Genomic DNA, 26,075 nt, shown 5'->3' with positions numbered 1-26,075 from the left:
GAGGAGGAGAAAGCGGGCACGGCGCAGTGAAGCCGAGGGTTCACATGTGACACCAGATGAGAGCCGAATTTCACGCAAAGACTGTTCTTTCCCTTTAAGTGAGAAGCTTGCGGGGTCATGGGTACTGAAAAGCTAGAACCACACCTTGGGTTAAAGGCCTCAGAAGGTGGCAGTGAGGGACAGTCAGGCGGTGACGGGGACTGCCTTCCTCCTTAATGTCCTGACTTCACCAATGGGAATTGCCACATGATTGTGGAAAATACAGAAGAGCAAAAGGGGAAGAACTAAAGCCTAGATTCCACTCTTGTCACCTGCTATTTTCCCTTACCTGTTAACCGCTATGTGATGTGGCAAGTCCAGTTTAACCAGTCTTTTTAGTTTTTCAGTATTATAAATAACACTGAGGAGAAGGTCCTGACTTGTGTTTTAGCAGAGACACACAGAGTGTAAATTTTCCGTGGCATGTGGAGGGATGTCTGAGTTGAGAGTAGAAATGTCCCCAGAAGTCCCTCTTACCCAGAGGCAATTTTCCACATTTTCTCCTAATTGTGAAATGCACTTCTAATAGTGGGTTTCTAGAAGGCTGACAGATGTCAGAGGTGTACAGAGACTCCCAACCCCTAGGGTGCTTTTATCCTACATGGGGAATGGCCTAACCAGTGGGCAGGGAGCAGAGGGGCCCCTAATTCAGGACAGGGCACAGGAGAGTGAGCACTTAGCTGAACATTTTTACAGATGTGGTCTTTAAATCCTTGAGGATTCTTGGGAAATGAGACAGGTACCAAAATACGCAAGAGAAATGTTCAGACCTTCAAAAGAAAAAGGCAGACCCCAGAATCACAGAGAACTGAACTAGCCCCCCAAACCTTTCCAGCTTTGTGAAAGCCTGTGAAGCAGATGTCATTAAAGCATTTGGGCAAGGACACGGGGCTCTCCGGATGTCCCTGGGGCAGATTGCCCCCCTCCCCCTGCAGTGTTGCAGAGACCCTGGTCCTTCAGGCAGTGGGTCCCTGAGCCTGCTGCAGGCATAGAGCAACTCCCTGTTACAAGCTGGAAGGACAGGAAGTTGGACCAGAGTCCATCTCTTTACTTGGATTCCCACCCCCAGCTCATCCTGGACATTGAATTCCTTAATGAGAAGCAGGACAGCGCAGGGGAGGGAACGGCCCTTTGGAACACACATGTACACGCGCGCGCACACACTCGTCTGAGCCTCAGTGCTCCCCGTCTGGGGCCCACATGAGGGGTTGCACGACTGGTCGGCACAGCGCCTGGCACAGCAGAGCCCTGGAGAATGAGCAGCACAGTGATCGCTCTGGAGGTCTGGAGGCGCGGGACCTCTGCCAGGTCAACAGGTGACCGCCCATGACTCTGCCCCGGGTAGACAGGCCAGGCCGCGGGCAACTCAGTGTCCCCATTTAGTCGTGGCCCAGGGCCAAATACGGCAGCTGGGCTCCAGCTCCTCCTCTTCCTCCTTCTCCCTGCTCCTCCCCCTGCCTGGAGAGGCACAAAAGGCTGCTTGCAAGCAAATTCCCAGCCTAGTCCTAGGCAGAAATGACCGCATATGGCCGAGGGCTCAGCAGGGCCATGGGTGCCTCTCCCCACCGCGCGTGGAGACGAGCTCTCTCGGACACCAGGGGACGCCTGAAGCCTGAGTACGATGCAGTGGTGGTAGGCGCAGGTAAAGCGGGCTGGGCTGGAGTTGAGGGGCCAGAGGGCAGCCTGCTCAGAATCCTGGTCAGGGGTGGGGGGCATCCACGCCCCTGGCTTCTCACTGCTTTGGCACAGGCTGGCCAGGATTTGGGGTGAGAGCAAGTGCTAGGGTGAAAACTCCACCGGTCTGCGAGCAGGTGCCAGGATTCTGGAGCTGGCTCTGCCGTCGATGTGCTGTGTGGCCTGGAGCAGATTTTCGCCCTCCATGGGCTTGAGTCTTCCCATCCAAGATGACCAGGGGGGCTAAGTGAGCTCAGGAGTCTCCATGTATCTCCTGTGAAATTAGCTAGTTGCTGCCACATTCTTGGAAAGCAAATGGTAGATAAGGCTTGCAAGGAAGGAGCCCTGGTACAACAGACCTGTGAAATCCTGCCAGCCCAAGTGTTCTGGGGCTTCCCTGGTGGCTCAGATGGTAAAGAATCTGCCTGCAGTGCAGACCTGGATTTAATCCCTGGGTTGGAAGATCCCCTGGAGAAGGAAATGGCAACCCACTCCAGTGTTCTTGCCTGGAGAATCCCATGGATAGAGGAACCTGGCAGGCTACAGTCCACGGGGTCACAAACAGACACGACTAACTAGTGTGAACAGTTAACACAAGTGACCTGAGTTCTGGTCACCAGCACCTGACCACTGAGGCCATCCTGAAGACACTATAGTCATTCCGTCAAGGGGAGTTAGGGAAAAGTGACACGAGTCCCAGAGGTCCTCCCGCCTATCTGCAGAAGTGACAGCCCCCACTGCCTTGCCCAACTGGGTTGTACAGGACCCGCTGCAGTGATCCTGCTGCGCTTTGCTGAGCCCCAGGCTGCAGGGCACTGGTTCCACCTTGAGCCTGTGAGGTACCAGGCCAGGACCAGGCTCCTTTTCTCGGGGCCTTCCACTCACAGGGAGCCTCAAATTCTGCTTCTGACATTTCCAACTGGGTTTATACAGAAAGGGGATGACAGGCCTGCAAAGACCTGCTCATCACACAGCTTTAAAGCTGCATCCCTTTTTGCGCCTTTCTTCATTTTCATCCCTACAGAGAGCTGTCCTGTGCTGGTAAGTGCTTACCAGTAACCTCTCCAGGGGAGAATGTATGCATATATATCCATACATAAGTTTATTGTAAATACTGAAGTCAAAGAAATGTAGCACAGTTTTGCAGATAAAATATACAATACTCTAAATTCCAGGCAGCCAGTCCACTCTTAGCAAGTGCTTGTGACTTTTGCCAAACTCAGTAACCAACCTACGGCTGCAATTAGACAAATGAAAATAGTTCTGAAGGAAACATTGTTTGATATTTTTATTTTCTTTAAAGAGCAGAAGGAAAGTGAAACAAAGATTTATGTCAGAACTTCTCTCCTCCTTCAACAGTTGGAATGATCTTGCTCAGTCAGATAATATTTTGCAAACAGGAGAAGAACAATTCCTCAACTGTTTGCTCTGTTTCACAATGTAACTGCTATGGGCACAACTCTCAGTTAAGTTTAATTTGCATTATTAGCATTTTCTCCATCACTTTCTTAAGTCTAACAACCAAAAAAAAAAAAACCCCAGGCCCTGGTGTGTAGTGTTCGTGGATTTCCATGGTATGAATACTCCCACTGCAGCCTTTTTCTAAGTTACCAACGTGATGTCTCTGGATGTGAATTTGGGAGAGAGATGCAGCCAGGCATCATCAGGTAGCGTCGCCCCTGTATGTGTCCATGGATGTAAATAACCGTGAAGGCATAGACAACAGGAAAATATAGTAAAACAATTAGGAAGTGACAAGCTTTGAGCGAGATTACCTTTGTTTTTAATATCATTATTTCATTATGTAATAATATCATTATTACATTATATGTAAGTTTATATAATTTTTATCAGGGGCTGTGTTTGACAACTGTCTCACCAACTTCCAGGGCTGGGGGACTCCAGCTCCAGTGCCCACTGACTGGGCTCAGTAAACGGAAGTTACTCCCCCTTTTCTGCCCTTGGAGACAACCCACCCCTGCTGTCTCTTGGCAGAGAGAGTTGATCCTAGGTCCCCAAGTACCTAGGTGAATGGCTCACAAGTGTGCGTCCCAGATGTGAATTTTTCTTCAATGTTGCTTCTCTGATTGCCAAGCAAGGCAGGAAACCTGGTTTGAAGGCTTATCCAACCTGAGTGAGGAGCACAGCAGCATCTTCTGAGATGCAGATCATCTCTGCTCCCTGAAGTAACACCAGTAACATGGGCATCACCCTGATTCAGTTATTTGACCAAATTTGCCTAAAGGATGACCCAAGGAGCTTGTTAAAATGCAGTTCAAGGGCTCCCTACCTGGTGATTAGGGTTCTGAGGGGATCATCACACCTAACCAGCTCTTGGAGTGGATCTGATGTGGCGCCTGCAGCCTACACATTCGGGAACCCACGTTCAGCACACGCCTCCCCCGCATCCCTCTGTGCCTACTGCCTAAGGAACCCTGCATTCAGGCCTGGAGATTAGCTGAGCCCGCAGATTAAGACTCCTTCCAGGGGAAGAGAGAGGTCACCAGAAGCCGCAGGACAAAGTTTCAGCCACAGCTAGAGTGGGGGAGTGGTGGAGGGAGGAGGAACTTGGGCTGTTGGATCCCTGCCCTTTGCCATTTGAGGTCTGTGTGTTTGCGGGCTTACATGTGATGACTGAACTGGACCCCGTTGCCTGGAAGCCTTTATTAGTTTTCCAGGATTTATGATCAGCACTGATTATGGGTCCGCTAAGGCACAAGTGCTTTAGGTATATTACTGGTCATCCTCCCTGCGACACTGCAAGCCCAGCAGGCCCTCTGTTTACACATGAAAAAGACGGCAGACACCAGGGTGAGCCCAGGACAGTCTGCCTTTAATCCACTGTATGTGTTTGAGAGCATGACTTTTCAGACTTCAGATTGCAATTCATTCATAATTCCCATCCATCACACTTTTTTAACTTTCTTAAGAAAATTATCAAAAGCAGGTAAAACCAGTACTATATCAACCAGCATTTTTAAATGAAATATAATCAAATAGATCATGACATGCTTATCACATGATGATTCAATATTAGTTCATAAAACACGTGCTAGGCCTGTGGGTCTGAGACCACCTACATCTGAATGACCAGGGAGCTTCTGTGAAGTCCATCCTAGTCCCTGCCCCCAACCTGCCCAGTCGATTCTGGGGAGGGCTCCAGGAATCAGTGATGACACACGTTTTCAAGTGATCCTGAAGCTTCTCAGAGCTGGAGGGGCACTTGCTAGCCATGGACTTGGTGTGGGACATGGGACCCCAAACCAAGTTCAGGGCTTGCACCCCAGAGGCTGCCTGCCTAAAATTTTTGAAAAGAAACTTTATACCAGACAAATCTGCCCAATCGTCTAGCACCCTGAAGCACACTCAGCAATTATAGCAAATGTTGAGGTTGTATATGTTGAGTTCATTTTGAGCTCTTCTGTCTCGGGAACACTGGAAACTGACAAAGATTCCCCTTCTGGAGCAGTTGTGCGGCCTGCCTGGGCAAAGCAAGCCCTGCTTGGCAGCAGCTGTCCACATGACCAGCACTCACCTGGATGACCAGGGACACCGGCCTCAGAGCACAATCATGCCTCCCTCTCTTCCCCTAGGTCAACTCTGACACTCCCTCCTACAGTCATCTTCTCATCCTCCCTTGCTGGAAGCCCAGCAAGGCTTTGTGGGGTCGCTTTCATCTGATGCCTGTGGGTTCCCCTTGTCCCTACTCCAGCATGAGCCATCGGCCAAGCCAAGGTGACAGGACTTTTTTCAATTCAGGGCAAGAACCAGGGTTTTGTGACTCCCCGAAGACCAGGTGTCTTACAGTATCAAGCTAGATGCTGTTCCAACATCCAGGTACAGGTGAGGGGTCCCCCAAGTTCTGCTATCTCGTCAGGATCTTCATGGGCATGGGGACAGGGGTGGGTGGCCACACTCCTCAAGCAATGTATCTGCGCACTGACCAGTGTCACTTTCCTCCCCTCTCCTCTGTCTCGTTGCAGGACACAACGGGCTGGTGGCTGTGAGTCCCTCCCCCTCCACCCCATTTCACTGGCCCCTGGGTGTGTGGCTCCCAGCAGGAGTATGAGGAAGCTGGTAGGATGAGGGTCACTGGGGAGAAGCAAAGGTCGGCCGGTCCCCTCACCCTGGTGCTGACTAGTGACTGGCTCAAGTGGACATCCACAGTCCTTAAAGACGATATAGGATTGCTTGCCTCTCCTTAATGCTCATAGGTTTCCCCCTTGACCTTTCAAAACCAAGGTGATAAACGGCTGGGAAAGTGTGTAACAGACATAACACGGGAGGCAGGTTGGAACCTTAGGGAGCAGGTAACTGGGGCTGGGGGCCCTGTGACCCCAGATGGTGGGCTGTCCTTGTACATAGAGCCAGTGTTCCCCAGCTAGGTCTAGGCCAGGCACCACCTTGGGGAACATGCAGCTACACATGGTCCAAGGTGCACCCTGGAAACAGTGAGGGAGCCAATCCAGCAGAGGAGGCAGGGCCCTGCCCCGGCACAGTTGGCGCCTGGGTCCCAGGCTGACCGCAGGCCAGGGTGACCCTGAGGCTGTGCTTCTCAAACCAGAGTCCATGTACCCCTCGGAGGCCATAGTGTGTGATGGAGGTTCAGGCCTCAAGATTCACACAGAACATTCTCCTGAGCAGCGTCTGCTCTAGAATATGAGTGCAGGGGACTCAACAATGTGGAGAGCCAGGAGACCTGTGTTACGTCTTAATACTTTCCCCCAGTATAGCAGTTTTATTCGAACATGTTACAGGGGACATTATTTAACTCAAGTGAAAGTGAAAGTCACCCAGTCGTGTCCAACTCTTTGCGACCCGATGGACTATACACTCCGTGGAATTCTCCAGGCCAGAATACTGGAGTGCGTAGCCTTTCCCTTCTCCAGGGGATTCTCCCAACCCTGGGATTGAACCCAGGTCTCCCACATTGTAGGTGGATTCTTTACCAGCTGAGCCACAAGGGAAGCCTAAGAATACTGGAGTGGGTAGATTATCGCTTCACCAGCTTATATTCCCGACCCAGGAATCAAACCAGGGCGTCCTGCATTGCAGGCAGATTCTTTACCAACTGAGCTATCAGAGAAGCCCCCTATTTAACTCAAGTGATCAATGATTTAAAACACTGATTTTTATATTAATATGAACATGGGTTTGTCTCCCAGCTCAGCTACTTTCCACCTGTGAAGGTTAAGGCCAGTCAGCTTATCTCTCTGACCCATGATAAAATGAGAATTAAAATGCCCACCCTCACTGAATTGAGGGGAAGGGAAATAGATGATGTGCCCTGAGAGCCCGGCTCAAGAAGCCTTGCACAAAAGGTGACCTTGGGGCATCCCAGGATGAAAGGATATAGGAAGAACTTACTCTAGGTTGTGCACTTCGCTGGATGATTTGGGGACAGCCTCAGAAAGTAGGGAGTTGGCCCTAGATTGGTTACTGTCGGGGGGGGGGGGGCATTTCTAAACCGTGTCTGCAGGGAGGGGAGATGGCATGCAGAGAGCAGTCACCACGCACGCATAGCATCGTGCATCTTGGCCAGGAGAGCCAGTGTTTGGGATCTTGAGGTGATCCACAGACCCTGTCTCGTCTTTGCTAAGACACAATTGTGAAGTGGCCCTGCTCTGTCACATGTATCGTGGTCTCAGACCACCTCTGTCTGTGGTCATCACTGTGGGACTGTTGACGTCTAATGGGAGAAACATGGCTCACCTCTGAGGCCAGGCCAGTTTCCGAATGTGACACGGAGGCTCCTCTTCCTCCTTTCTCGTGAGGGTGTGTCAGGAGCGTAGATTCTGTGTACAGACCGGGTTCAGTTCCCACACCTCTCCTCATCAGTTCTGTGAACTTGAGCTGTTAGCCTCACTGAGCCTCACTTTCCTCCTCTGTGAAATGGGAGAATCACGGTGCCTGCCTCTAAGGTGGATCATATGAGACGATGCTTGCACAGCATCTGGCATAGCAGTCACCAAAAGTCTACCTTCTGAGCTACACCATCCGTGTTATCACCTTGGTTGTGGTGATGGTGGGAGGGCCAGCATTTTAGGTCAGTAGATGCAGGACTAGTTTGGTTCAACAAATATTTATTGCTTTTCCACCAAGTGCTAGAGAAAAATTAATATTCTCCCTTGAAACATTTGTTCCCCCAAATGACACCGTATTATAATCATAGCTTCCTTGACTGAACATGTCCCCATGTGCCAAGGGGACCCCTGTTTAAGTTCCTTCTAGGAACCAGCTCAGAGAATTCTCACAGCAGCCCTGTGAAGCAGGAAAAGTGGCTGCTGCTATCATCAGCCCCATTTTTGCACAGGGGGAAATTGAGGCCAGATGGATCAGGTACTGAGGTCGCCCCAGCAGGAAAGGAGGGGAGTGGAACGGTGTCAGTGCTCACATGACATGCCCCCCCGGGCTGCTTGCCGCCACCCCGCCCAGGAGATGGGCATGAGCTCACAGAGGCTCCAGGCCTTGCAGGAGGGAAGGTCACCTGGTGCTGGGAAGTGGAGGGGCGTGAGCAGTCATGTCAGGTCTCAGAGGACATCTGAGGAGGTGGGCATTTAAGGAAGGGCGGGGGAAGGGCATCTCAGAGGAAGGGACAGCTTGAGCCAGCCCTGTGGTGAGGTCCCTGAGACTGCGGGTCGACCCCAGAAATAAAGGGAAGGCCTGTGTGCCTCGTCCCAGGCGGCATACCTGCAGAGATTTGGGGTGAACACGGCGGTCTTCGAGAGACGCCACGTGATCGGGGGTGCGGCTGTTACAGAGGAGATAATCCCAGGTGAGCCAAAGAGGTGGGTGAGGGATGTGGGGGTGACCACTGGTGATCACTGTGACTGTCTTCATCCAATTCATCTTCAGGGTTCAAGTTCTCCAGAGCGTCCTACCTCCTCAGCCTGCTACGACCGCAGATTTACTCTGAATTGGAGCTGAAGGTAAGAATGTGTGTGTGTATACATGTGTGTGTCCATCCACCTGCTCCGTGGCCTGGGGGCTGGGAAAGTGGGCAGCTGCTACTCTTCCCTCTGAGGGTGTGTCTTCTCCCATGCTCTCCTTGATGCCTGCCCACAGATGGGCTTCGTCTGGCTCACCTGTTGTCTTAAAGATTGAGAAATTTCACACACAAATCAAACGTCTCAAAGCCCATGTTCCTAGATGCTGCAGCAGCTGACCCCTTACACGAATGCCATCCTGGCTGTGCTTTGTCCATCACTCCCTGGGGCCCTGTCCAGCCCGCAGAGGAGCCCTTGGGCACCCGGGCACCTGTTTGCAAAGCTGCCTTAGGTCCTAGGCCCACCTGCTGCCCTCCTTAGACTTGGGAGCCAGTCACCATCCCCGCAGCTTGAGCAAGAAGTCAGACTTTCAGCTCTTCAGGCTCCTGAGCCATTGTAGGGTATCCTGGGAACTCCCAGTCTGCCCCTGTTGACTCCTCTTAGCCTTACCTTAGTCCGCAGCCTTGCCCCCGCTCTTTCGGTTTCCTTTTACCCCTCGCTGCCTTTTTGACAAACACAGTCGTGTGTTCCCGGAGCCACTTAGCTGCTGGGTGCCTCTGTCACCCACCGCTCAGAGAGGGTCCTGGGTGCCATCTGTGTATGATGCTGACAGCACTTCAGCACCAACTCTGCGCTGAGTTTGAAATTAATAAGACATTAAGCCATGGTCACCCATGAAAGAAATGATTCTTTGAGTCCCCGAGACAGCGAGCACACCTGTCACCAGCCAGGATCAGGTGAAATCCTGCCAAGGCCTGGGGAGGGGTCTCTGTCCCCAGACAAACCAGCCTACTGCTGAAGGCAATTTTCAGACATGCTAGATATGCACGGTGGCAAGTGCATGGGTAGGAGCCCCCATTTTATGGGGGAACTCAGGGGGTTAAGCTCACACACAAGGAAAAGACTGAGGAGCCAAGTCTAGCCGACTCCTCCCCCTTGTTCTGAGCTCTGATGTGCCGCCGCCAAGGGCATCTTGGTAGCCACCCTGCTCAGCCTCGTGCACTTTGCTGGTGGCCGTGGGTCAGGTCTCAGATGTGAGCTCTCAGGACCGACCTCTGTCCTGGGGAGAGCACAGGGCTGCCATTTCAGCCTCTAGAACCTAACTGTTCAGTTTTGAATCCCTGCTCTGCCATTAGCAGCTGTGTGACTTAGCCTTGAGGTGCCTTGTCTTCTGTATCTGTAAGATAGGGGTGTAATCTTACCAGCCTCAGAAGGCTATTGTATCATCACTGTGGGACTGTTGACGTCTAATGGGAGAAACATGGCTCACCTCTGAGGCCAGGCCAGTTTCCGAATGTGACACGGAGGCTCCTCTTCCTCCTTTCTCGTGAGGCTATTGTAGTAGTTGGTGTTCACTCATCATTAGCACAGTGCCCAGGACAGCCAGCTGGGGCTCCAATGCTTTGGCCACCTGATGTGAAAACCCGACTCGTTGGAAAAGACCCTAATGCTGGGAAAGAGTGAGGGCAGGAGAAGGGGGCGACAGAGGATGAGATGGTTGGATGGTATCATCGACTCAATGGACGTGAGTTTGAGCAAACTCCAGGAGATAGTGAAGGACAGGGAAGCCTGGCGTGCTGAAGTCCATGGGGTCACAAGGAGTCAGACATGACAGTCACTCTCTTTATGGGAGAAAGTCCGGGAATCAGAGAAATAAATGAACCATGTTCAACTACTTAGACCTGAAGCAAACTCTGGGTTCTTCTTGGATCCCTTTTTGGGGGTTTATTGATTCATTCATTCAGCAAATGTTTTTGAGCATCTGCCCTGTGCCAGGCCCTGGGAGAGACATGTGGACCGAAGGTGGTGAGGGAGGGTGGCGAGGCTGAGCTGTTAGTGAGAGAACTTCAGGTGGAGGTAAGCACACCTGTAGAAAGGAAAATAAGGCAACACGACAATGAGGGCCTGGAGGCCCAGCCTGGACTGGTGACCAGGAAAACCTCCCTTGGGGGGGGGGGGGGGGGGGGACATTGGAGCTGACATTCAAATGCCAAGAAGTCACCAGCACTGTGGACATTTGAGGGGAGAGTATTCCAGTCCGAAGGAAGTGGGAGTGGACAGGCCTAAGGGAAAGGAAGGTCAAGTGGCCGGAGCAGAAGCACCAGGCAGAGGGGCAGCAGACAGTATGGGAGAGGGGCAGGGCCAGAGGAGCCTGGGCCTGTGGGCTGCAAGGAAGGGCCTGCGTTTTATCTGAGCACAGCAGGGAGACAGAGGAGGTGCTGAATTGGGAAGCGAGGTGATGGGGTTCATGACTTTATGAAAGATCAGTCCTCCTGCTGGATGGCGTGGATTGTGGTGGAAGTGGTTGCAGGGTGGCTCAGAAGGTGCCAGCTGACCTGAGGCGGGGCAGGGGGATGGGGAGATGTAGACAAGGTCTGGAGGCTGAGCTCTGAGACTTGGTGATGGATGGGAGGTCAAGGGTGAGAGACTCAGAGGAACTGAGGGTGCCTCCTGCATGGTAGAGAGTTCACTGTATCAAGAGGAGCCAAGCTGGAAATTCCTCCAGTTCGTAATCAAAGAAATTCCCCATCTCAGCATTAGGAAGGATCCAGTAGCTTTCCCAGCCCCACCCCTTCCAACACTCAAACTCACCCCCACAATGCTCAGTCATGGAGATCCTGCAGTCTGGAATGCCCATGGTTGGGGGAGACTTCTGCTGTAATTTTGGAAAGGCCTCTTTGGGTTTCTGTGTGTTTTCCTAGCACTTCTGCTCACAGATCTCGTTTCTGTCCTCCTGGGTGGTGCCCTGTCTGCAGCAGTGCATTTAGTCAATAGACTGTGTATTGATCACATGGTGTCTAGATGCTGCAGATACAGCGCTGAGCAAAAGAGACTAGCCCCTGAGTTCACAGAGCTCACATTCTACCTGGGTAGACAGAGGAAAACTAAGTATGTCATTGACCAGGTGGTGATAAGTGCTTTGGAGAAAAATAAAGCAGAGCCAAAGAGTCAGGGGGAGCTGAGCATGCTGCTCAGGTAACATCTGAGCAAAGACCTCAAAGAGGTGGGAGCAGACCAAAGTGTATCTGGGGGAAGAAGTCTCTAGAGGCCAAATCTGTCAAGTTGCATACCTTAAATACATACAGCTCCTTGTATGTCAATCACGTGTCAAAAAAGTGGTTTAGGAAAAAAGTCTCTAGAGGAAACAGGAAGTCTTATTTGTAGTGGTAGCACAGGCCCCTTTTATCTCCACCTTCTCTGAGGAAGTAAATGTGCTCTTGGAAGGTTCTGTGTGCTAATCAAATATTTGTAAATCAAATATTTTAAATGCATCAAGGGACCTTCCATTTAAAGTGACCGTGGAGTAAATGAGTCTGCAAAGTAAATAAAAGGGTTTTTTTTTTTATGTGAATAATTTATCTACCTTGTAAGTATGGATTTTCACATAACTGTGGCTTTATTGTGTCTTTCTCAGTTTTAATTATTTCTGAAATGGGAGCATTTAAAGACTACTGCTGAGAACCAGGACTTTGGAGTCACAGGGATGTGGTTTGAAACCTGGATCCGCCTCCCTGTGCGACCTTGAACACGTTATTTCACTTCTCTGAGCCTCTGCTATTGCATTTGTACAGTGAGGATGATATACTAACAGAGCCATTGTGATGTAACCATTGTAAGCCCTAGTACAGTCCCTGGCACTGGGTAATGTGGCATAGCATGGCGGGGTAGGTATGTGTGGCATCGCATGGTGTGGTATGGTCTGCCAGAGTGTGCCTGGGCAAGAGAGCTTTTTATGTGCTTATATCAAAGATAGGAACCAGGACCACATCCCTTGGGAAACTACATGTATATGTTCGTGCTAAGTCACTTCAGTCATGTCCAACTCTCTGTTACACCATGGACTGTAGCCCTCCAGGCTCCTTGGCACATGGGATCCTCCAGGCAAGAATACTGGAATATATTGCCATTCCCTTCTCCAGGGGATCTTCCTGACCCAGGGATTGAACCCACGTCTCTTATGTCTCCTGCATTGGCAGGCGGGTTCTTTACCACTGGCGCCACCTGGGAATCCCCTGGGTACCTGCATACAGGTACCTAAATACATACAACTCAGTTCAGTTCAGTTCAGTTGCTCAGTCGAGTCGGACTCTTTGTGAACCCATGGACCACAGCACGCCAGGCCTCCCTGTCCATCACCAACTCCCAGAGTCTACTCAAACTCCATCGAGTTGGTGATGCCTTCCAACGATCTCATCCTCTGCCATCCCCTTCTCCTCCTGCCGTCAATCTTCCCAGCATCAGGGTCTTTTCAAATGAGTCAGCTCTTCGCATCAGGTGGCCAAAGTACTGGAGCTTCAGCTTCAACGTCAGTCCTTCCAATGAACACTCAGGACTGATCTCCTTTAGGATGGACTGGTTGGATCTCCTTGCAGTCCAAGGGACTCTCAAGAGTCTTCTCCAACACCACAGTTCAAAAGCATCAATTCTTCAGCGCTCAGCTTTCTTTATAGTCCAACTCTCACATCCATACATGACTACTGGAAAAACCATAGCCTTGACGAGACAGAATTTTGTGAGCAAGGTATTATCTCTACTTTTTAATATGCTGTCTAGGTTCGTCATAACTTTCCTTCCAAGGAGTAAGTGTCTTTTAATTTCATGGTTGCAGTCACCATCTGCAGTGATTTTGGAGCCCAAAAAAATACAGGTCACCCAAGCACAATCAGAGAAGGGTCATGGGCAGATCCCTTCAAATGTTTACCTGTACTGTCTGTGTTCTGCAGAAACATGGGCTGAGGCTTCATCTTCGAAACCCCTACTCCTTCACCCCCATGCTGGAAGAGGGCGCAGGGGGCAAGGTGCCCCGGTCTCTTCTGCTGGGCACAGACATGGCGGAAAATCAGAAACAGATCGCCCAGTTCTCAAGGAAGGATGCCCAGGTAGGGAAAGTTACCACTGATAGATATTCTCCTCCATCTCAGCCTGGAGGCTGCTCTTTTTTCTTTTTAAACATTATTTGCTGAGAGATGGGCTCTTTTTTAAATTTTTTTTTTATTTGACTGCCCCAGGTCTTATGGTTGCAGTATGTAGGATATTTAGTTGCAGCATGTGAAAACTAGATCCCTGACCAGGGATTGAACCTGGGCCCCCTGCATTGGAAGTGCAGAATCTTAGCCACTGGACCCCCAGCGAAGTCCTTTGGAGGCCACTATTGAAAGGAAATGGGCCTGGTTGGAATTCTCCTAGGGCAGGTTTTCCAAGGCCACAAGGGTGTGGACAGGCCACCCCATCTGCCCTACGAGGGCTCCAGTCTGTGCCAGCCTTTGATCTTAGGCACTGCAAAGAGAAGGGGTGGAGAACAGTGGCTAAGACCAGTGGACACGGGAGACCCTCAAACCCGTTTGTGTTCAGCATGAAGCCACTGTTCAAGTTTCAAAAGGGAATCCACTGATATGTCCTTATACCTCTCCTTCTTTCAGACAGAATTCCAAGTGGTTATCCACATTAAAGCACGTGAAGGTCAAAAAGAAAAAAGGACGAATCAGAGACAGTTAAGGATAGAACAAACTGGATCAGGAATTTAGGATAAGAGAGTTACAATAAATATTCATCTATTTTGGCATCATTCCCTGGCAGCCCAAGGCAAGAATGTATCCGTGATGATGAGCAGGTCTGATGCAGAAGGCACAGTTTTTCCCTTGGGACTGCACTGCGAGGAGTTTGTTGGGTAGCTTTGTCTAGATGAGTCATTGAATGTAATGGGTCTGGTGTGATTGGTGTTACAGACAGAAAAAGATTCTCTGAATGGCCATTTGTCGTACCAAGCCTAGATACAAGCCAGTGGCATAGCATTAACTCATATCTTGGTGGAGACATTTTTCTAAGAAGAACCTGGGTTAAGCAATCCATGCGGGATGACTTTTGTTGTTTTAATCTACTATCGGGTAAAACCAAGAAAACCACGGATCCAGCCTCTCTCTTTAACCAGTGGTTTCCTAACCTGGTGGACAATCAGGTCACTTGGGGAGCTTTGCTTTTTTTTTTTTTTTTTCTTTTTAAGTGCTTTTCACATGAGTCTTTTGTACAGTTGCACTCTGTAGGTTGCACTCCCTACACTCTCTCCTCCAAGTCCTACCCATCTCAGATGCACTGGAGAGGATTCAGGACAAGACTGGATCCCTGGGCTACAGGACAGTGGCCGTAGCCATGGCTGGTGACCACAGGAATGGGAGGCAGAGGCCACATCTCAGTGTGGAAAGTCAGGACCAGAATTCTGGTTTTGTCTTTGCACGTTGTCACATTGAAGACCTGTTGCAGAGAAAGCTGTTTTACCTTCATTTTAATCAAGAGTCTCCAGTGCAATTCAACACAGAGCTTTTCTTAATGTAACAGGTGTTAGAATTCCATGGGTATATCCAAGGGTTCTAGAACCAAAAATTAAAAGCTCTGGGCTAAGAAGTAAGATAGGGCCTCAGGTGGCATAGATGTCCATCCCTGCTCCTGTGACCCATCCAGGGAAGAGGGGTCATAACCAGGCTGTCATATGCATTCTGTTGTAGGAGATTGTGGGGTGAAGGGAGGCAGGGTTCTGTTCCTGCTGATGATGAAAGGATGTGCGGGGTGGGGTTTGCAGACCAGGAAGGAACAGTCAACATGCTGGGGTACAGAGCATGAGATCTTACTTCTACCAGTAAGACATAGAAAGACAGGACAGAGAGAAGAAACTTTTAAGTGGTCTTTGGTTTATCACAGAGACCATGTCCTAGGGTGTTTGAGTTTTCCATGGCTGACAACTGGCCAGCCTTAGACCTTGTCCCTGCCACCCCCTGGTGACCTCCTTCTATTACTATGCAGGCTCTCTCTCACCGCCCCTAGTGCTGACACAGTGCACAGACCTAGAACTGGGGGTAACTCTGCACGGCCAAGAGGAGTCATGCTTGGCAGGGCGTGGGGCCTGAGGAATCATCAAGGCTTGGCTGGGGGGCAGCAGGCCAGGTGGTCTGGAGGGCAGATCATGGGGACAGGGTCCTGTAGAGTTCTAGGCAGTGGGACCTTGACTCAGAGCCCTGTTCCAGGCCTTTCCCAAATATGAGGCATTCATGGATCGCTTGGCATTGGCCATTGACCCTCTGCTGGACTCAGCCCCGGTGGACCTGGAGGCCTTCCAGCGGGGTTCCCTGCTACAAAGGCTCAAGTCGCTGTCCACCCTCAAGCCCCTGTGGCAGGCAGGTAAGTCCAAGGGCGGGTATCAGTGCATGATGAATGCCTTCATGTGGCTGAGCCCAATTTCTCCATGATTGGACATAAGCCTGAACCTCTGAGGCAGCCTGCCAACTGCTGTCAATTAACAGGGGCTGCCTAGAGCACTGTAAGTGAGACAGTCTTATCTTAGGCTGGCATGCTCTAAAAAGGGAGCCTGAACCAAAGGCTTACGTTCAAGTAGTTCATTTTGAAGGGGGATCCTAGGGAAAGGAGGAGGAATGGGAAAGAGGGAGAGTCAGTACCAGGGTGCGTTACTGAACTGGCCACCACTGTGAGTGATAACGTCCTGCCTGGACCTTCTGAGGAGCCTTAGGGAATGCATGTGACAACGTGCCCAGGAGAAGAAAGGGGAAACATTTACCCACTGTGTTCTGTTCCCCAGCATTCAGAGGTTGCCCCCATGGGTATTAACTCCCACATGAGGCACTAACTTCTGGGTTGTGCATCTATGGGTGCCAAGCGAGTCCCATGGGTATTCTGTCATGGTGTCAGAGAGGCCCCAGGGAAGAAATGAAGAAGAAGCGCATCTTACAGGCCTGAGGTGAGATAAGGTCAGGTTGCACTGAGTGCAGCTGGCCGGAGCCTGCATATAACTCATCACCATAGCCATCGCTGGGGTAGGCTGAGAGAGATGGGGCCAAGAGAGTTTGAAGAGATGCCCCCATACAAGAAGGATGCTAGATGATTGGACTCAGCAGGAAAATGTCTGTGGCGAATTAGTGATGTCTGCCGTGAGTATGAGAAGGGAAGTTTCACCAAGCCTGCTATTATTTTCTACCACTCCTCTAGGGTACAAGGTGTACCCAAACTGTTGTGCTGGAGAAGACTCTTGAGAGTCCCTTGAACAGCAAGGAGATCAAAGCAGTCAATCCTAAAGGAAATCAACCCTGAATATTCATTGGAAGGACTGATGCTGAAGCTAAAGCTCCAATACTTGGGCCACCTGATGTGAAGAGCCGACTCACTGGAAAAGACCCTGATGCTGAGAAAGATTGAAGGCAGGAGGAGAAGGGAATGACAGAGGATGAGATGGTTGGATGGCATCACTGACTCAATGGACATGAGTTTGAGCAGACTCCGGGAGATAGTGAAGGACAGGGAAGCCTGGTGTGCTGCAGTTCATGGGGTCACAAAGGGTTGGATACGACTGAGCAATTGAACGACAAACAACAAGGATACAAAGACCAGACCGTCTATATTTTACAAAAATACTGAGCCAGTTAGCTGTGGTCACAAAGTTGCCACATAACAAACTACAACATTCCAGTGGCATGTAAAAATAAACCCTTATTTCTCGTGTGTCTGCATGGTTTAGCCAGTCCCAACTGGGCTGAGCTGGTCTCATCTGGTCTCATGCATGCATCTGTGGCTGGGGCAGCCCTGCTCCAGGTGCCTCTCATCCTCTTCTTGGAAAATGCAGGCTCGTCCAGGCATGACCTTCTTATATCAATGACAAAAGTGCAGACGGCAAACCCCGAGGTGCAGGCCAGTTTCAAGCCCCTGATTGCATCAATTTGGCAAACACTCCAATGGCCAAGCAAATCATGTGAGCCCAGAATCAGGAAGTAAGGCAGGTCCACTCAGCTAGGGTGGGAGGCAGTGCAGTTACAGGGCAAAGTGTGTGGACACGGGGAGGGTGAAGGAGCCAAGCTAGTAGAATCTATCACAAATGTCAAGAGCAGACATTGCCTCCCACATCACCAGTCCAAGGAACCTCATGCAATAAAAATGCATCAAGCATTCACATAGTAAACATTTATTGAGCAACTGCTATGTGCCAGACAGCAATCTCGGCACTGGGGCAAAATACCTAGAGTTCATGACCTCTACCTTCAAGGTTCTAGTGCCCAGTTACTCTCTGAGCTAGTTTAAATCAGTGTCAGAGAAATGGGTTAGCCAAACCACTGCCTCCCAGGGTACAGCCTTAGAGAATTCAAAGAGAGTAAGATACAAATTTAAAATGGCCCCAAAATAATTCTAACAGTTAAAATGTATTAAGTGCCTATAGATTCAGAAATGCTTTACCTACCTCATTTAATCCTCACAATAGCTTTTAAGGGTAGAAAATATGACTCTCATTTTATAGATAAAGAAACAGGTGCAGAGCCATTAGGATCAAAGTGCTCCCTTCTTGCCTGTCTCGGTTTACATTTTATGAATCTCTTCTTTCAGGTTGCATCCTGGGAGCCCAGCTGCCCCAGTATTACCAGGTCCTCACAGCTCCAGCCGCCAAGGTGAGTGGTGCCCCAGCCTCAGGCTGGACCTCACCATGATGGGGCCTCTGCTCCCCAGGTAAGCCCTTCTCCCTGCCACTCTGCTTTCCCAGGTGCTGGATCAGTGGTTTGAGTCTGAGCCTCTAAAAGCCACTCTAGCAACGGATGCAGTGATTGGAGCCATGACAAATCCTTACATTCCAGGAAGTGGGTGAGTGTGGAAGGTGAGGTGGGGCAGTGGGAGGGGCGCAGATACCCCCGCAAGAGCGAAAACTATCACTCATTGAACTCACCCGATGAACCAGGCAGGCGCCAACTACTTCACACAGGATTCATTTAACCCTCAAGGCAACACTGGAGAGCTGTGGTTCAGAGAAGGGATATATCCTTCCCAAAGTCACCCAGCTAGTAAGGGCAGAGCTGATTTCCAGCCCGACTTGTCTGACCCCCGCACCGCTGCCAAGTCTTCCTTCTTAGCCACTGCTCCCCACTGCTGCAGTAGAAGAGCCTCGGTCCTGTCTCCTGCTGTGATGTCTCAACATGAGTATCTTCTCTCTATCTATGCATCATCTATCCATCTACCTATCTATCTATCCTCTCTCCCCTTCCCACGAAGCCCCGTTGCCTGCCCCTCTCCCGCAGGCCCTTTCCCTGGGTTCCAGGATGCGCGCACACACACACAAACACACCTTCACATGGATGGGACGCTGCCTTTCCCTTTGTGAGTGGGAGGTGTGCTGACAGCCTCATCCGAGAGGGGGCAGTCAGACACAGTGAAGTGTGCATTTGTGGTATGACTGAATGAGCCCTGTAGGAGCAGGAATGGAGGGTGTGTGTGTGTGTGTGTGTGTGTGTGTGTGTGTGTGTGTGTGTGTAGGGATAGAGGATGCTGCCAAGTCTTGGGCCATTTCCAGGGCACCAGAAGATGCAGCTAGAAACTGTCAATGTGGCTTATCTCTCGAGGGATAAGAGCATCCCTCGGAAGTCGTTTTTCAACACACAGTAAGCCAGCCCCAAATTTCCCAGGGCCATGGAAAAGGCGGGGGTGCGTTGGCAAGTGCTTGCAACACCTTGACCAAGATCAACCAGCCAATTAGGATTTTCTAGCTGGGGCCTCCGGGTCCTTTTCTCTGTGGGTGTCCAGGAGGCTTTGCCACTGCCCAGCTTGTGAAATGGGCCTTTAAGACATTTTTTTTTTCCTGTTAATTCTTCCAATAAATATGGATGGAGCAGTTGCCTGCACTAGGTGCTGAAGACACCGCAGTGAATGGAGCTGAAATCCCCATGGGAGAGGCAGATATAGAATGTGGAGTGGAGAACTATTTACTGTGGGCATTGTGATGGGAAAACAAGGCAGGGGGGCAGTGTGGTCCAGGCTCAGAGATGCCCCCATGAGGAAGAGATATTTCATCTGAAACTCTAGAGACAGGAGGAATTAGCCAGACAAAAGAAGAGGGAGGAAGGGGGTTCTAGATTCCAGAACAGCATGTGCAGATGTAGAACTGCAAGTGAATTATGTGGTCCATTCAAGGCACTGAGAGAGAAAGAATATTTGCACCTAGAATTCTGGGGAGATTAAACCCCATCTCCAGCCACTGATTCTGATTATCTGTCTTCAGGTATGTGCTACTCCATCATGTGATGGGAAGTCTGGAGGGGATTCGGGGGGCCTGGGGCTATGTCCAGGGTGGCATGGGTGCCCTCTCTGATGCCATCGCAAGCTCAGCCACCGCTCACGGAGTCAGCATCTTCACCGAAAAGGTGAACAGCCCCTTGACACCCACCCCGATTTTTGGCAAGTATCTTAGAATAGAACACAGTCTCAGATTCAGAGGGTCCTTAGTTTACTGATGGACAAGGCTGGGTTTGGGCTCTGCACACTGTCACTGGCTGAGCAGCTATGACCCAGGCCTGTCTCCTTTTGAATTTGCACTACTATCGCACATTTGGGGTGAGCCTTTGCATTGGGGAGTGGGCTGACGCCTCACCAGGATCTGCAGGAAATCGGCAGGGGATGAGAAGGCTGTGAGTGCCTAGGAGCAGCACAAACAGTGGAAATCCCCCAAGAGCCAACCCTTGTTTCCCTCCCCGGGGGTCCTGGGGGCTCCTGCCGGTGGCCCTAGATGGTGGCTAAGGTGCAGGTGAGCAGTGGCGGGCGCGTTCAAGGAGTCGTGCTGCAAGACGGCTCGGAGGTGAGAAGCAAAGTGGTGCTGTCCAACGCGTCGCCACAGATCACCTTCCTGAAGTTGACGCCACAGGTGAGGCTGGGGAGGAGGTGAGGCATCTCCCAGCACAGGCGGGGCTGGGGGTTGGAACCTGGGGGTTCAGGGGGCTGCATCAGGGTGGGAGATGTGAATGCCAAGTCTCCCCACACTTGGGGAAGCCTGTCCTTCTCCACTTATCTAACAGGCAGGTAGCAACAAGCCTCACAGGTGAGGGAAAGGTCCAGGGAGGTGAGGTGACCGAGCCCAGGCAGTTGGCGATTGGCAGAGCCACAGCTAGAACCCAAGTCTGATTTTCAACCCAGAGTTGTTTCTACAGCTTTCCTGCTGTTCTGATTTTTCCCCTCTAACCAGCTCTGATTCCACTGTTTATGTCAATAACCCATCATCACATGAATGTTGCATAATAACCACACAACTGCTGGGCATATCACAAGAGTTATGGATTAGTACACGGAGCAGGAGGAATCAGTTGATATTGACTGAGTTCAGCTGATCTGGGCTCACCCACACATCTTCCAGCAGCTGAGGGGCACTCGAGGGCCCTGCTAAGGGCTGTGGCTAATCCAGGGGTCTCAGTCAGAGTGTCTGGGATGACTCAGCTCTGCTCCATGTGTTTCTTATCCCCCAGTGCAATAGTCCAGACATGTCCTCAGGATCTGGCGCACAGCAAAATGGAGCAAACTCAATCACGCAAGTGCTTCTGTTTGCTTCCTATTTGCTAACATTAGCCTTGTCTCATGACCAAGCTCAAGAGTCACAGTGGGAGGGCAATAGAAAGGGGTGTCTGTATAGGGAGGGGTGGGGACTTGGAATAGCTTTTGCAATTGACCACATGTGCCCTGTCCCCCAAAGATGTGCTAATATGTGTATGAGCATGGAGTTCCCAATGACGTGGGGTTTATTCTTGGGGACAAGGCATCATTTTTCTGAGTGATTCCACTAATAAAATTCAGCAAGCACCAGTTTCAAAAGCATCTTAAGACAATTTTGAGATCATCAAGACTTCCAAGAGCTTAGAGGCCAGAGGAGAAAGAGGCTGCAGCTCTTGGGCCACATCCATAGCAGGAGCTGGTCTGGGCCGCTTACCGCCAGGACGCTGGCAAAGTACACAGGCAGAAGTGGTTAATACTGAGTGGGAGGAGTCCAGGAGGGCCTCACAGAGGAGGTGTTTTGGCTAACTCTGAGGGAGGGAGAGGATCTCCTGCAGCAGAGGTTGAGGGACCAGTCTGAGTAAAGCAGGAAGGCAGCCCCCTTGGGGCTTCAGCCACCCCTAGGGTGGAACCTTCTCTTTTCAGGAGTGGCTTCCTGAGGAGTTCGTGGCGAGAATCGCCCAACTGGACACCCAGTCGCCTGTTACCAAGATCAATGGTAAGAGGCACAGCAGACTGCAGAACTGTCTCTTCTGAGATTTTCTGAGTGAGAAATTTCCGTGTCTGGGAAAGACTGACCTGTCTCTATTCCTGCCCCCTGTTTGAAGGTGAAACACTTTTTCATGCTTCTTGTTTCCAGCCCACCAGGTCAGGGAGCAGGTGCTGGGCAGAGAAGGAGGGCCCTGGAGGGGCTGAGGACCCAGGCCGCTGGGCCCTGACCCTCCCTTTTGGTCTCTCAGTGGCTGTGAACAGGCTGCCTGACTTCCTGGCAGCCCCCAACACTCCCAGCGGCCAGCCATTGCCCCATCACCAGTGCTCCATCCACCTGAACTGTGAGGACACCCTCCTTGTCCACCGGGCCTTTGAAGACGCCCTGGATGGCCTGCCTTCCGAGAGGTGGGGGACCTGGAGACGCTCGAGCCCCTGGTTAGATCACAGGGTGTGTGTGGGGGGGAGCAGGGCCCACTGCACATTCACCTCCCTGGGCCGGCTGGGACCCGAGAGCCTGGAGCCTGGAGGTCTGGCTGAGTCAGGGACCTGGGGATGAGAGAGCTCCCCGTGGGTGGTCTGGACTGTCCTACTGGTCACCAAGCCCGTGCAGGCAAACACCACCATAGCCTTACGGAGATGATCCATCCGGCCCCAGCATCCCCAGCTCAGGTCTTCATTTTGTCCCGTCATGTCAGGATGGCTCCACAGCCCCTTTCCTCAGGCAGGCGTTGCTCTTCAGGCCCTGCCCTCTCTCCTCCCCTGTCGTACACAGACCTCTGATTGAGCTCTGCATCCCTTCCTCGCTGGACCCCACCCTGGCCCCCCCTGGCTGCCACGTCATCTCCCTCTTCACTCAGTACACACCCTACACGCTGGCTGGAGGCAAGGCCTGGGACGAGCAGCAGAGAAACGCTTACGCAGACAGAGGTAAGGAGAGCTAGACCGTCAGGTCTCCATAGTGACAGCTGGCTGAGTGGCCTGAATGGACCCCTCTCCTCCTGATGGCCCCACTCCAGATTAACACCTGCAAGGCCTGTGCCAAGGAGAGGGGAATACCCAAGAAAACCAAAATCAACACAGTGAGTGCCTGCTGGGGCCAGGCTGTGGGCCAAGAAAGCCAGAAAGACATAGTTCTTGCCCTCAGGTTGCTCACAGTCCAATGGGGGAGAATAATAAACCAATCTTACAGTCAACAGGCTGTGTGAACCAAAGGAGGAGCCACAAGCCAGAGTGACAGGAAAGCTTTCCAGAGAAAGGGACATTTGAGCTGGGTTTTAAAGGGTGAATAGGAGTTGACCAGGCAGCAAAGGGCATTCCAAGCAAAAGAAATAACTTGAGTGAATCAATGAGGTGAAGAAATTTTTGCATATTCAAGGGGAGACAGAGTTTAGAGTTGGAGTATAAAGGTGGGAAAGAGTGGGAGGCTGGAATAATCTGAGACCCACAGGCCTTCATAAAGAATTGTTTATTTGCTGGTGGACTATGTTGTTTGTTTTGTTGTTGTTTTGCTTATTGAGGTATAATTTGCATATAAAAATATTCATTTTAAATGTAGAGTTTAATGAATTTAGTAAACTTGCCAAATTGTATAATCATAAGCCTCTTCTTTTTCATAACGCTGTCTCATTTCCCTGTTTGGCACCCAGTGTTTGATTGCATCGAGGCCTACGCACCCGGCTTCAAGGGCTCCGTGGTGGGCAGAGACATCCTCACACCCCCTGACTTGGAGAGAGTCTTTGGGCTTCCTGGGGGGGTGAGTTCGTATAGGATGGGAGGCTTTCATCACACTCTCCCTTCATTCTCTTTGCACCTCCACTCCCTGACATGCCCACTTGGTTTTATCTTGGCCCTCCACACCCAGCCTTAGGCAGGAAGGGAGGACAGGGGCAGAGACCACAGCGGACAGAGGACAGAGACATGGTCAGTTGTAGGCAGTGGGGGAGGAGAGAGGAGACATAGACGGGAGAGGCAGCGCCCACTGGGCAAGTCACCAGAACTGTGGGATTTCTACCCGGACGTCCGTGTCAGCATCCCCCATCTGCCTTTCTCCAGAGGGACCTCCCCTCCCCCAGACAGCTTGATCTCACACTTCTCTTCAATTTATCAACGACTCACTCACTGAGCCTGGAGGCAAGGAGTGGGTAGGACACCAGGACCAACACAGCAGCGACTAGCTGCGATTGGCTATTGAGTACTTAGATGTGGCCAGGCCAACATGAGATGTGTTTCAATATAAAATGCACCCCAGATGGCAAAGACCAAAAAAATGCAGCAAGGCTCATCAATAATTTTAATATCGACCACATGTTGAAATGATATTTTGGTTAAATTAAACATATTATTTAATTGGGTTAAATTAAATATATTATTAACATTAATTTCACCAGTTTCTTTTTAAATGTTCATGTGGCTAATGGAAACTTTAAAAGTATATGTGTAGCTCCAATTATATTTTTACTGGACAGCATAGGCTGGCTAGAGAGTGAGGGAGGCCAGGCAGTGGAGAGGGAAGGGAAAAAGGGTTGAGGTGGAAAGCTTGGAGCAGGTGGATTGAGACATCTTGATAAATGCATGTGTAGAGATGGGGGTGGAGGGAACGTAAAGGGTCCACCTGGAGGCCGAGGAGGGGGAGGTGATGCCATCCATCTGTCGAGGAGGAAACTCCAGGGAAGAGAACAAGCTCAGCTGGGGACACACTGAAGGGGCAGGTGATGGTGACCTCCACCATGATTTCCAGCAGATGTTGGTCTTCTTGTCAGACCTACCCCTCGGGTGTGATCTTCCCCTTCCCCCACACCCCTCCCTCCTCAGCTGGTCTGACCCAGGCCATTGGAGTAGAACCACACTTGGGTCCCAGCACCCTGGTCTGCCACTCACTGTGACCTTGGATCCTGGGGCCCAGGCTCAGATGAGTGTCTTGGCCAAAGAAAAACACATTAGCAGTCAAAATAAATCAAATTCCTCTGCTTTTCTCTCCCATTCAGTTTCCTCACCCTCTGAAGATGCACCCAACCCTTCTTCCTTCTTGAAAAATGCCTCTAGGAAAATTCACCCCCAGCCCTGGGACATGTGCCTGTTCCCTCTCTTCCTCTTCTCATTCTGCATCACGAGAGCCCAAAAACATCCTGGAAGAAGAAGAACCTTCCTTGGAGAACAGGGGAGGGGAAGGCGGTGGAGACTGTAACACTCCTATGTTAACGACTATGGCCCTGCCTCTGCAGAACGTGTTCCACTGCGCCATGAGCCTGGACCAGCTGTACTTTGCGCGTCCTGTGCCCCTGCACTCCGGCTACCACAGCCCCCTCTGTGGCCTGTACCTCTGTGGCAGTGGGGCCCATCCTGGTGAGTGAGCCTCGGTCCCACTACCCTGGGTGGGTGGTGAGGGCTGGCCAGACATCAGAAGCTTGCAGACAGAGGGGAAGGTGAACAAGGCAGGAGATGAGAGGGAGGGGAGCAGGGAACTCCCAGGAGAACAAGCCCTCCCCTGCATTGACAATTCTCCAGCCAGAACCCTCAGGTTCGCTCACCCCCTCTTCGTGAGGCCTGGGGACACGTCCTAGTGGAGGCATCTCTCCAGTTCCCACCGGGGGTTGTGAGGGACCCATGTGTCTAAATTCTGCGTCCATATTTGAGACCAGTAAGGATCAGCACAGTCCAGTTTCTCAATTTTAAAATTCTTCCCTGCTCCCATCCCAGGCCTAACTGACCCCATGGAGGCTCATCTCATATGGGTGCTTCCTCTGAGCTACGTGGGCCTCGGCCTCCCAGATGGGCCTGTACCGCCAGGTCTTCCCCTCAACCCCTGGTCCCACATTCTAGTTTCGTGCCCTGGGAGTCTTGCCATCTGGCCCATCAGCTCTCAGGCTGGGAAGGGCAAAGGGGGACACTTGCTTGGACCAGGCACTGGCCCTTCCTGCATGGATTCAGGAAGCCTGGAGGGGTGTCCAGGATCTGTCTTGATAATCGTCCCAGTGGTTCTGTTACCCATGCCCAGCACCACCCTTTAGTCTTCCCTGTTCTGCTTTGTGGCTGGTGCCTTGGCAATCCCATGGGGGGATAGAAGGGTGGGAGGGGGTGAGCACAGCTTTGGCTCATGGGAGGCTCCCTTCCAGGAGGAGGTGTCATGGGAGCCGCTGGACGCAATGCAGCCCACGTGGTCTTCAGGGACCTCAGGAGCATGTGACCTCAAACTACCTCTGACCCAGAAAGAAGAATTCACCCTTGAGATGTCAGTTTCCCAGGATATGGCCTGAGGCAAGCAAGTCCTCAAGGCCCAAGCCACTGTTCTAGAAGAAACATACAAGTCACACGGGGTCCTGGTTAACCTCTCATCCAAGGCTTCATGAATAAACTGGTTTTGCTTTATATAGATAG

At 51.2% G+C, this 26,075-nt stretch overlaps 1 protein-coding gene across 3 annotated transcripts; it reads left to right on the top strand.

Annotated features, from left to right (window-relative positions):
* The first annotated feature begins 1,046 nt into the window (after positions 1–1,046).
* Positions 1,047–26,066, top strand: PYROXD2 (pyridine nucleotide-disulphide oxidoreductase domain 2). 3 transcript variants are annotated; one of them, XM_061162354.1, is made up of 17 exons: positions 1,047–1,355; positions 5,473–5,550; positions 5,697–5,716; positions 8,395–8,488; positions 8,569–8,642; positions 13,424–13,579; positions 15,716–15,869; positions 18,075–18,136; positions 18,229–18,326; positions 19,735–19,876; positions 20,239–20,373; positions 21,636–21,708; positions 21,950–22,106; positions 22,474–22,628; positions 23,348–23,454; positions 24,923–25,043; positions 25,814–26,066. In XM_061162354.1, the coding sequence occupies exons 2-17, from the start codon at positions 5,532–5,534 to the stop codon at positions 25,882–25,884; spliced, it is 1,638 nt and encodes a 545-aa protein (XP_061018337.1). In that variant the 5' UTR covers positions 1,047–1,355; positions 5,473–5,531; the 3' UTR covers positions 25,885–26,066. The 3 variants fall into 3 exon arrangements, with proteins under 3 accessions (XP_061018337.1, XP_061018338.1, XP_061018336.1); XM_061162353.1 differs by lacking the exons at positions 1,047–1,355; positions 5,473–5,550 and adding an exon at positions 1,409–1,681; XM_061162355.1 differs by lacking the exons at positions 1,047–1,355; positions 5,473–5,550; positions 13,424–13,579 and adding an exon at positions 1,408–1,681.
* Positions 26,067–26,075: the final 9 nt, after the last annotated feature.

This window comes from Dama dama, chromosome 15, assembly GCF_033118175.1.
Source record: "Dama dama isolate Ldn47 chromosome 15, ASM3311817v1, whole genome shotgun sequence".
In the NCBI taxonomy this organism is placed as follows: Eukaryota; Metazoa; Chordata; class Mammalia; order Artiodactyla; family Cervidae; genus Dama; species Dama dama.
Note: the sequence above shows the minus strand (reverse complement) of the source record. Positions and strands in the feature narration are given on the sequence as shown.

Coding starts and splice junctions, on each gene's coding strand:
- PYROXD2 (XM_061162353.1), top strand. CDS start 1,555: ATGACCGCATATGGCCGAGGGCTCAGCAGGGCCATGGGTGCCTCTCCC. Junction 15,870..18,074: donor CAAGCCCCTGTGGCAGGCAG/GTAAGTCCAAGG, acceptor CTCTTCTTTCAG/GTTGCATCCTGGGAGCCCAG. Junction 18,327..19,734: donor CCTTACATTCCAGGAAGTGG/GTGAGTGTGGAA, acceptor ATCTGTCTTCAG/GTATGTGCTACTCCATCATG.